Raw genomic sequence first — 11,445 nt, forward strand, 5'->3', positions numbered from 1 at the left:
AGTTTTTTTTTTAAGATCCTGTAAGACTGTGAGATAAGGCGGACTGATCGAGTAAATAACTTCTCACAGTTGCCTCTTGACTCATGTACGCAGCTCCGCCTTAAACCCACCACTAGTGATCAGTGACAGGCTTGGCAGTGCTCTAATCTACACTATGTGATCAGAACATGACATATGGTGTTTGTCAGCGCGGGAGCAGTGCCAGTTAGGACAGCAGGGTTTGAATTGGGTATCGTTCTGGGTGACAGGGCTCTCTCACCTCCCAGGTGGAGTTATAAAGGAGAAAGTCAGCCGGGTGGTGACGTTCTCTGAACCTTAATAGGCCTTGGCTCTTTTCATTTGTAACTACCAACTGCTCTGCTGCACTGAGGCCTCAAACACAGGTAAGCATGTCTCTCTGTATTCCCTCAAGATTTCCAGTTTTGAAAATTTATATGTTCAATAACCAGGGATGAAAGTAAAGAGTAGCACAGGCAGGATCTATAATTCAACCAATCTACTGTGCCAAGGAGCCTGGCACTCAGCCAAGAGTGATAGAGGAGTGGCTGGCCAGATAGAGAGCTCTGCCAATGCTGTAATGCCTGGCACAGGTGCATTGTTAAAGACACTGTTAAAATGATTCATCTTCAATCCAATAATCTGCAGTGCACTATACGATGTCCACAAAAGGTCTATATAGTTTCCAAATGACTGCTAAATGTGTTTTTCACCTTGAAACAGGAGCCGAACTTCCAGCTCTGGAGAGTATCCATCACAAATGGGATTTGACTAATAACACTAATGACAAGTCCGTAATCTTGGACAGATCATTCGCACTCCTGAGCACTTTAACGGCTAAACTGGAGAGCAAGGTGCGGCGTGACCTTGAAGATCCCCTGACAGTATCCACGGTGACGATGTAGGGATTTTCTTTCTTGCTTGTAATAGATGGCACTTTGCCAAAATAACTGTATGTTATCTTTTTAGATGTTGGACATTTGTGTTGACTATCCAATTATTTCAGGAATTCAGAATCACCTCAGTAAATAAAAGCTTGAAGTCAACCTAGGTCACGAAGATGGAATTTTTCGCACCCATCACTTTTCTTAATCTTTGACATCGCCCGCTTTGGCTCAAACTAATTGTCAGATTTAGAGATTTGAGTCAAATATCATCCAATGACTTTTCTGCAGACCTCGTTTCACCGAAGTTTTTCATCCCTGGCCTTTGATTTTCCAATGAAATAATGAATTGTTTAGTTTTCGGTTCACTTCAAAGCGTATTTGAGGTTGGGGTGTTGCTGCGTGCCCTCAATGTTTTCTCCGAGTTATTATACTCTCAAAGCCTCAAGCTTTTTGGTAGTATTTCACAGGAACATCGTAAAAATATATCTAAAGTTATTAAAAGAAAGTGGTCTTGTAATACCCGAGTGTCATCTAGAAAGGTCTGATCAAATTTGAACATCACTTCATCCCTTTGGCTTTCAACCATATTGCCTTGAGGTATTAAATATTGAAGGGTGGATTCAGTTCTACTATTTGTCTTTGAAATCTAGCATGATAGAAAATGGATCAGATGTGTACCATTTTATGTTTGATCTTGTCTTTATGTGTTCTTTCCAAGAGGCCTCACTCGTATGGCCAGGGTACCATGTGCAGTGTCCCTGCTGTTCCTGCTGGCCCTCTACTCTCCAGCGGTGTCCCCGGCCCCCGCCGCGCACCTGTGTGGCTCCCACCTGGTGGACACCCTCTACTTCATATGTGGCGAGCGGGGCTTTTTCTACAGTCCAAACAGACCCCGCAAGCGGGATTTGGAACATCTGCTTGGTGAGGCCATGTTAACTGTGGGAACCGTTTCGACTTCTTCTGTTTGACTTGTGTAAATGAGGTTGTAATTGTCCCCTTGGCGGTGGGAGTTCAGAGAGGACCAGTGTGACATTGCTCCAGACACGTCAGGGTGGCTTTGCGTCTCTGCCCACCATGTTCAAAGTTCAGACTCAGTCTAATGAGAATGCCAATTTGGATCCTAGCTGGAGGAAAAAATGTTTCAAGACAACAGGCTGGAAACTTAAACTATGTATTTGTCCGAACCATCATTAGTGTGCAAAGCCTGTCACTGGCCTCGTTTGAATTCAGTGGTGTGGCTCGGCTTTTGGTTTCACATTGTCGCTTTTAACATCTCCAATAACCACAAACCTTGCGAAATCTCCAAAAACCTACAAGGCATTATTTGGATGTTCCGCTTCTATTTATTGATGTTTTGAATTTAACTTTAGAGGTGCAAGCCATGATAATCCTCTGTTGGAGCTCCATCATATCTCAACTTGAAGTGAAGGTTAACAAGGCTAAATGGATAAGGGAAATCTGATTACCGAGCCATTAAGTCACGATTAAAGTGTGAAGAATTTAAATGGTAGTTTAAGGAACTGGAGGTTTGTACAGCAACACCAGGACTTCTTAACACGTGGCTATGGAAACTTTCTCCATTTCATAAGGGTTCCTGTCTCAAAGGGCCAGACAGGAGCAGCAGCTGTGGAAGGCTCTGTCCGGCCGTGGAGAGCCCAAGGTGAAGAGAGGCATCGTGGAGCAGTGCTGCCATAAGCCATGCAGCATCTACCACCTGGAGGGCTACTGCGACTGACTCGTCACTCCACTACTAGCACCACTCATGGCTTGTAAAAAAAAAAAAAAAAAAGGTCAATTTCTGGCCCAATACTTGCTGGCTATGTCTTATCAACTGAAGGAAATAAAGGTTCATGATCCATAACCCAAGGCTCCTCTCTACAAAGATTGTGAAGTTGTGTTTTTTGTAGCGGCTATATAGTGTGGATGAAACACGGGTTGGAATGGCTTTTTGCTGTGCTCCAACCTGTGGCTGCAGTCCTAGAGTGCCTTCTACTGGCTAAGGACAGACATGACCGAGAAGAGCAAAACAAAAAAGGCTTTGTACAAAGCATTATTACACATGGGGAGTAAATAAATCTCAGTAACACTTTTGTTTAAGTGTATTAAAAATCTAGCTTTATTTACCAAGAAGAATGATTTAAAAAGAAGCTGCTGGCTCTGCTTCCCTAGGAATTGCTAAAAGTATCTCCTATTCTAATGCTGATTGCTATTGTTCTCTGGATTGTTTGTAGACTCACAACCATCCATTTCCTCATTATTTTCAGTTTCTCACATATACAGTCATCTCTTAACATTTCTTTTTAAAATCCAAACAGATACATACATCATCACTCTCTATGAAACAAAAAGCTGTAAAACAGCAGCAAGTACGAAGCCGGTTAACAGGATTGACACAAATTAGAGGTTGATAAGTATTAAAAAGACCAAACCAAATAAATTTCATTTAGTTTTCAGTTCTTGTCTGGCAGAGGAGCTCCATTATGCATAATGATTTCCTGACAAAACAAGCAAAGAACAAAAATCACATAACTGTGCAATTCTCATCAAATATTGTCATATCTCAAAAGTTCTGCCCCTATATGGTTTCATTGTGTTGCAATTTAGTACGCACCTTCTTCAAGGGTTTCAGTTCGCCTGTTCTCCTTGTCGTGTTGGAAAGCCTTGCTGGGATTAAACCTGCGACGAGGAGAACCAGAGAGCTTCGACTTCAGCTGCTCCAGATCACTCCTCTGCCGGCTCACCTGGGACCGAAGCTTAGACACCTCCTACACACACAGCCCAAAAAGAGAAAAGGGGAATGAAGTACAGGCACTTGAGATCGAGACAAAACGTGTATGTGGTTTGGAAAGCATTCAGTGCTGCTCTCATGTATCACCTGTTTTAGGGTGACATTCTCATCTTTTAGCTTCATCACATGTTTAATCTTCTGCTTCTGGTTCTGGTGGCCCAGCAGACGAGCGTAGGCATCGGACAACTTGTTCAACTCCTCCTGGTTTACTCCATTTACATTGAGTAGTGCATTTCGCTCGGCTGCAAATGCATTGAGCTGTTCCTGTGGGCGCATAACAGCATGAATATAAAAAAGGGAAACTAAAACCTGCATGAATTTATTGTTTTGGCATTTTGGTGGGGGATACAAAGAAACTGTTATATAACACCACTGACATAGAGCTGGAAACAAGGTTTGTTAAGAGCGGTGAAACTTAATTAAAACAGCAAAAGTGAGAGCCTGTAAAACCAAAACAATGAGCTGAAAGACAATAAAATGCTCCTTAAAACTGCAGATGAAGCTTCACTTCAACAAACACCTTTCACATAGTTTTTTTTCCCACTTTTAATATAGAAATATTGATTAGTGCAGCTTTAGTTAAAATTGATCTGGGCTATACTGACATTTCATATTCGACTTGGTGTTGAAATGACTTTACCTGGAAGGGCCTGACTTTCGCAAACAGCTCCTCATATTGGTTCCTCCAGTGTTCTGTCTCTGAAACTCGGGAGCTTAGAGGAAAGGAATGAGGATTTAAAATCTTGCCAATTGTAAAAAGAAAGCACAACTCATGACTCAAAATTGTAGACATTAAGAATCCAATCTTGTTCACCTTTTCTCCTGTGCTTCATTTATTTGTCTTTGAAGTTCCTGCCGCTGCTCCTCCAACTCCCACTGCAGTGTAACCTTTTCCTGAGTCAGTACCTCCACCTGCTCCTGCAGAGCCCGTCCATCCTGTCTTAATTCTTCCAACTCCCGATGCAGAGTCTCTGTTTTCTCCTCCATAAGTTCTAATTGGGCCTGGAAGATCAAACCCCTTGTTCAACCTCATCCAGGCAATGCTGATTTCTGTCCTGCTCTGCCATGTTTAGTTGATTTTCAAGAGCAAGCCTGGACTGCTCTATGAGTTCTACTTGAGACACAAGACTCTTCCTTTCCTCGTCTACTCTCTCAAGCTCGGCCTGTAATTTGAGCACCTCTGACCTGACTTGCTGGAGGTCTTCTCTTTCAACCTCCAATGCTCCCCTCTCCTCCTTAAGGGCTGTCTGAACTTTAGCTTTCTCTTCTCTTTCTTGTTGGAGCTGTTCTATTATTTCCCCTTTTTCCTGGTTGACCTCCTCTAGCAGTTTCTCTGCTTTTTCATTCTCATTTTGGAGCAGACTTCTCTGTTCCTCTAGTTGCCCCAGTGCTTCTCCTCTGTCTTTTGTCTGCAGCTGTAGCTCCTGCTGTAGCTGATTGATCAGGGCAGCGTGGCTCGTCCCCATGGCCTTTATCTCCTCATCTTTTTGTGCAAGGCAAGTCTGCAACTCCAGCAACTTTCTATCAAGTCAAGGAAAAAGAGAATATAAAAAAAGATGGAAAAGTGACAGGTATTTCAATGCAGACTCAAAGTGAATTTGAAGCACACCTTGAATTCTCCTCCCTGGCTTTTGCCTCAGATAACTGCCTCTCCTGGTGCTCCTCTAAGCCCTCCTTCAATCTGTTGACCTCCTCCTCTTTCTGTTGAAGCATTTTGTCCTTCTCCTCCTTCATCTGTTGCGTCAGTCGGTCCTTCTCCGCTTCCAGTTCTTTTTGCCTTATCTCTGCTCCCTGCAGAGCCTCTCTGGCGCTGAAAAGACAAGCAGTGTGTGAAGCCTACACGTTGACTGAAATTTAACCCCAACACAAATCCAATTCACATTCCAGGAATACTGACAACTAGAGTGCTCACCTTTTCAGTTCCGTGACAATGTCTCCCATCTTGCTCAGTGAGTTTGTATGTGCCTCTCTGAGTTCTGTCATGGCAGATAAATGCTCCTCTTTCAAAGCGGCCACATCATTGCTTTTACTAAAAATTAAAAGCACACAGTTTTGATGTGTTAATCATCAGAGAAAGATTACCTTTTACATTTTTTTGTTTTAGTCTTTTCTAAACGTGACAGATATCTAATTCTTTTGTACCTTCTTCATGTACCTTAAACCAATAAATATTTCTGAAAAATACCTTATTTCTGAAATACTGGTCCTGTCAATACATCAAGTGAATATCTGAAATTGCAGAGTGATGCAGTAGAGCTGATGCACCAAACAGTCAATTGAGAGAACATTTTACCTGCAACTACTTTGGTCATCAACAAACCGTTAACGCCATTTTACAAGACAAAATACCAAACATGAAACGGTTTCCAGCTTTTCAAATCTGGCAATTTGCTGCCATAGTTGTCATGTGGAGTGCTCGGAAGTAATTAGTTACATGTAACAGAGTTACCTTGACGAGTTACAAAATGAATAAAATTGTAATCAGTAACAGTAACTGAGATGAAAATGTGCAGTTACATTACAGTGACTAATCAAAATGTTTGTGATAACAAAAGGGGTCATTGTTGTATATGCTTTTTGGTGAAAATGCTTGTATGTAGAATATAACATCTGGTAAACTGCTCTGTTCCAATCTTAACTCAAGCTATATCCAAGAACTTGAATAAATGTTTGACAGTAATTAGGGTTGAGAACTGTTGAGAGGTTAACACTGCCTGGTTTCAATTTATGTTTTAAGGACTGTCCAGCTTTATTACCCAGATTAACATTTTTTTAGAAAAGTAATCAAATGCAATACTCGTAATTTACATTACTTTAAAGTAACCTTAAACTAGTTAAATTACATTTAACACTTTAACGGGGTAACTAGTCATTTGTAACATACATTTCAAAAGTAACCTTCCAATCATTGGTCATGTATGATAGTAAACTAAATGCTGGACTGCTGGTTGGACAAAACAGGAAGGGGTCATCTTGTGCTCAGGCATTTTTATAGACTAAACAATCAATCCTCAAAATAACTGACAAAATAATGAACTGACAAATAAAATAACTATTAGTTGCAGCCTGGTTGTAAGTTGCACATAGAAACACCGCCATTCTCGGTTGTTTGTTGCGTGTCAATCCTACTATTTTATCTGACTCCACTCTCAACTTTCTGATAAAATAAAAATAAAAAGATTCCCTCCAACTAGTGCCCTGCTTCACCTCAGAGGTGGCGAGGTTACTTGCAATCATTGAAATTGGGCTTACACAAAAATAGACAGTGACCGACTCTCTGTGTCAGAGCTGTGATGGTCCGGCAACCTGTCAATTATTTTTCTTTACTTTATGCTCAGTGTATTCTGGGACACGCTCCCAGCTGCCGCAGGCTCTAAATAGTAACAACAGGCAGTGGCAACAAATCCCAAAAATGGTTTTGTTTTGGAAGTTCAGCGAGGAAGACATCGTTAATGCAAGTATGACTTTTAGACTTCACCGTAATACTTTTTCTGTCAGCACATCTCATCAGTATGCTTGGCCTTTGGTTGCTCACCTCTCCAACAGTGCCCTGGTATCACTCAGCTGTCTCTCCAGCTCGTTGTTTTCCTCCTGCAGCCTCTGGAGGGACTCCTGACTCCTCTCCGCCACCTCCTGGCTCCTCACCTCCTGGTCCTCCAAGACAGCGAGCTCTCCCAGCACCTCCTCCATCTCCTCCTTTAGGTGTCTCAGACGCTCCTCTGCCTCCTCCCTCTCCTGTTCCACCAGCACAGACAGGGAGTCCACGAGTGCCTGTTGAAAAGAGGAAAGAGTCAGTCCCGGCTCAGGTGATCGTGCACTGAATCTAAAAAAAGAATGTGTCATGTGAGACAAGAAAGATTGTGTAACCTTTTCTTTTGTCAGTTCTTCGGTAAGAGCAGCATGTTCCTGCTGGAGCTGAATCTGATTATTTTTATCATCTTTTTTAGTTTCCTTTAGCAAGAGGAGCTCTGTTTTAAGCTCCTCCACTCTCCTCATTCCCTCCTCCTGAGTCTTGCCTAAAACAAAACCATATACACAAAATATGCATCACAAAACTGTCATTTTATTTTTTAACTTAAGTTATCATTGTAAGTTGATCTTGTTGAACATACTTCTCTCTTCCTCAGAGAACAGACACCTCTGTTCCAGATGTGCCACTCTCTCATCCAGCTCTTTCTCTGTTCTTCTGAGCACCTCCCTCAGTCTAGCGAGCTCTGCCTCTTGCTGTCGAACTGTTACTTGAGAATCCTGAATTTTTTGGTTGGCCAACTCCATTTGCTCCTCCATGTCACTGGCTGACATCTGGGAAGATTTAAGCTCCAGCTCTTGGTTCTCCAACTTCTTCTCCATCTCCAATAAAGCATCCTTCGAGGCCTGCTGTGCTTGCTGGAATATCAGTGCCTCCTCTTCTTTTTGCCTCAACACACCTTTGATGGTTTCAAGCTCAGTAGTGCGCTGCTCCAGGTCAGTCTCCATTTGCCTGTGGAGAGGTGGAAAATGAATGTCATGGTATACAGTTAAGATCAAACTTGCTTGGAGGAACCATTAGGCGTTTGCTTACTTTACTTTCTCCAACTGAGAACCAGAAACAGTGTTCTCCTGGGTCTTCTCTCTGAGCTTCAAACGGAGATCCTACAAACACAGAAATAGGTCAAGCATGCCTTTCACAATCTATGACTTAAAATCCACTTTTGTAAGAATTGTTCTTAAGAGGAGTTTATACCTGGATCTGATCATTGGCTGTATCTAGGTATCCCTCTACGACTCTGATCTCCTCCCTTAGGTCCCGTATCACAGCTGGAAAATAACACAGGCAGGCAGGCACACACACACACGCAGAAACACTGTTACCTGTAACCTGTGGGGTTTATTTTTTACATTAATACGGACATGCATACATCTTGATGTGGACAAGACATGCTGAAAAATCTGGAAAAAAGTCCAGAGATTATTTTTTTCTAGACATTATGGGTAAACAACTAAATGTGTGTCAAGGAAGGAGTAGGCCATACACACAGAACTCACCATGCAATCTAGCATTCTCGTTCTCCAGCTCATCATTCTGAGTTTTGGTAACTTGATGAAGGTCCTCTGTAAAAAGTAAAAATCACAGTACAGCCCTGGTTACTTCATCGGCTGCTATTCCTCTATGTATGTAAGCATGTTTGTTTTGCTAATAGCACTATCTGATGCTGTTAAATCATACCCAAGTCTTTATTCCTGTCCTTTAGAGCAGTGACGGTAGCCTTGGCAGCTCGCAGGTCAGTTTCTAGCATTTTCACTTGGCCTTCAGTGTTAATCTGCAGGACCTTTAACTCCTGGACACACACACGTACACACAATACATAAGCACTCTACTGCAGCTGAAATTAGCTATGATCAAACTAATTGAGATTGTTAACTTAATAATAAAGAAAGGATGTGTACACAAGTCTACCTTGTTTTTAACATCCAAAGTGTTCCTGGCCTCCATCAAGTCCATTGTGAGAGAATGTATTCTCTTTTTTGTAGTGTCAGCAGAAACCTAAAAAAGACATGCACTCAGTCACACTTTTCATGCAGCAATGATAATATTACAAAAGTGCCTTTAACACCAATCAACGTGTAATTAAGACCGGATTTCTAAATATACAAAAAATGAACATCAAAACCAAGCACACCTTGTTTTTTAAGAACTCGTTGACTTTCTTGAGCTCTACCAGCTGTCTGTCAAGGGTGGTAACATTGGCAACAAAGCCCGTCTTCTCCCTGACTGCAGCCAGCAGCTTGGCCTCCACCTTCTTCAGCTCCTCTTCTAGACCCACCAAGCGGCGGTCCTGCTCCCCTCGTTGCTGAACCAGGCACCTTATCTGGAAGGAAACGAAGCTCAGGTCATGACCTCTTCAACGTCTTCAGTTTTAAGAACAAGGACTATGTAAACATCTGCTGTTTTACCAGTTGCTCAGCAATGATGTAGTGTATTTTATCATATTCTGCTATACCTTGTTGTAATGAGGCCATGAAGTTGTTGCATGCTGCGTGATATTGAGAGTCAGGGTTCTTAGGAGCTGCCCTAATAATGACCTCATGATGTTTATAGTGATGTTTACACAGATGGAAGATTCTAGGTTCTCAGGAACGTATTTCAAAAAGTGTATGTTTCAAGGTGTCTGAATGATGTAATGATTTTTTGCCTTTGTGCACATTGAGGGGATGCACAACACAGATATAAAGGTCAGACTGAAGGCTGAGAGCCTCAGTCCATGCTGAATCTCTGTATGGGCTCCATTCTGCGCAGAATGACTTCAGATGCATTTGATTCAATAAAGAAATTGTTGCGACTGCATCAACGGACCTGGACATCTTCCTTCATCCTTTGATATCAAATGATATACTACAATGACTAAAAAGGACAGAAGCCATTGATAACAGAAAACACACATTCTTGTAGCTACCTCTTTCTCCAAGAGTTTCTGCTGCTTCCTTTCCATGGTCATGGCATTCTTCTCCTTCTTTACACTTGAACCTTCAACCTATGGTTTTAAAATGAATCAACTGTGTTAGTTGTATGACAGCAGCAGCTTTTTGAGCACCAGAACCATCCATTAGGAATAGTTACAAACAACTTACAAGACCATCAACCGACATCGTCCTGCGGACAGGTGACATGAGGGCGTTTCTGGAGGAGGATGGTAGAGGCAGAGCGGCTGGAGGTACAGATAATGGAAACAGATGGCACAAAAGCTAACCTTCAACGTGTTATTTCCTGGTTGCAGTTTGCTTATCACGTGTACTCACCTGCCTTTACAAGTCTGAAGCGATCAGATTTGTCGAAGGAAGCTGCTCCCTTCAGTTCCCCGGGTTTGACATCATAGGACCCCGGTGAAGGAGCACAACCTTCGGACAAATGCACAACATTAGCGTTAGCATGCGTTAGCTAGCATGAGCTACTTAAAGCTAACGTAGCATGCTGCTGTGGCTCTTTGGGGACGTCACTTACCCACGTTCTCGTTGAACCTTTTCAAAGGAGCTCTTGCAAAAGACATGTTTTATTCCAGCTTGTAAAACTATTTTTTTGGGGGGTATTTTACAAACCGTGAGGACGAGGCTGCGGTGCAGCGCGCACACTGACACACAACAACAAGTCAGCCGCTGAAATTTCAAAAAAACGTCACTCGAACGTTTACGTAGGCGCAGCCAATAGGAAGCCAGTCCTGGATGACGACGTTGACAACGGTTTCCGTGGAGATAAGCCCCTCCCCCTCTTCGCTTTTGGTGTGAACGCGGCCCCTTCTAACACAACACACTGGTTTAAACGTGTACATCTTCACACTTATAAAGTATTAGTAGTATTTATACTATCCATCCATGCATTGTTATCTATAACGCTTATCCTGCAGGGGGGATTTTCATTTTCATTATACACAGTCAAAAATGACCTCAAATATGGTGCATCTGTGTTAGAAGCATAAAATTGTTTGCTCAAATTTCATTTAATTTTTTTTCTTAGTTGTGACAATTAACTCTTTATTTACATTATTATTAACATTACAAAAAATGCTGAGGTCATGAGTCTTCATATTGCCGATCAGATCCTACTGACTAATACATCTTTGACAAGCCGCCAACCAAAGCCTCTGAAATATTAAAGTATTTTAAAAAGAACAAGGAAAAAAACAACAGAGTCTAGTCCGTTTACTGAATACAGAGTGAGCAGCACTGAAAAGTAAAACCCTTTGAAAAGCAAATATCATCAACACGACTTCTTTTTTTTTTCAGTTAAACATTTTTTTA

At 42.0% G+C, this 11,445-nt stretch overlaps 2 protein-coding genes across 5 annotated transcripts; one reads left to right on the top strand and one right to left on the bottom strand.

Annotated features, from left to right (window-relative positions):
* The first annotated feature begins 204 nt into the window (after nucleotides 1-204).
* LOC129090325 (insulin-like) lies at nucleotides 205-2,648 on the top strand. Of its 4 annotated transcripts, none has more exons than XM_054597939.1 (3): nucleotides 205-383; nucleotides 1,603-1,805; nucleotides 2,474-2,648. In XM_054597939.1, the coding sequence occupies exons 2-3, from the start codon at nucleotides 1,616-1,618 to the stop codon at nucleotides 2,617-2,619; spliced, it is 336 nt and encodes a 111-aa protein (XP_054453914.1). In that variant the 5' UTR covers nucleotides 205-383; nucleotides 1,603-1,615; the 3' UTR covers nucleotides 2,620-2,648. The 4 variants fall into 4 exon arrangements, with proteins under 4 accessions (XP_054453914.1, XP_054453916.1, XP_054453917.1 ...); XM_054597941.1 differs by having other exon boundaries at nucleotides 2,490-2,648; XM_054597942.1 differs by lacking the exon at nucleotides 205-383 and adding an exon at nucleotides 853-898 and having other exon boundaries at nucleotides 2,490-2,648.
* Nucleotides 2,649-2,981: 333 nt separating this feature from the next.
* Nucleotides 2,982-10,790, bottom strand: hmmr (hyaluronan-mediated motility receptor (RHAMM)). Its single transcript, XM_054597508.1, is given in 21 exon segments — nucleotides 2,982-3,379; nucleotides 3,496-3,649; nucleotides 3,760-3,936; nucleotides 4,313-4,385; nucleotides 4,487-4,685; nucleotides 4,688-5,193; nucleotides 5,282-5,482; nucleotides 5,585-5,701; nucleotides 7,208-7,443; nucleotides 7,540-7,688; nucleotides 7,785-8,152; nucleotides 8,234-8,304; nucleotides 8,396-8,469; nucleotides 8,698-8,763; nucleotides 8,879-8,990; nucleotides 9,110-9,196; nucleotides 9,333-9,521; nucleotides 10,107-10,184; nucleotides 10,282-10,358; nucleotides 10,450-10,548; nucleotides 10,652-10,790. Coding segments are annotated over 21 exon segments (3,096 nt in total). The 5' UTR covers nucleotides 10,698-10,790; the 3' UTR covers nucleotides 2,982-3,362.
* Between the last annotated feature and the right edge of the window lie 655 nt (nucleotides 10,791-11,445).

Source organism: Anoplopoma fimbria, chromosome 4 (assembly GCF_027596085.1).
Source record: "Anoplopoma fimbria isolate UVic2021 breed Golden Eagle Sablefish chromosome 4, Afim_UVic_2022, whole genome shotgun sequence".
In the NCBI taxonomy this organism is placed as follows: Eukaryota; Metazoa; Chordata; class Actinopteri; order Perciformes; family Anoplopomatidae; genus Anoplopoma; species Anoplopoma fimbria.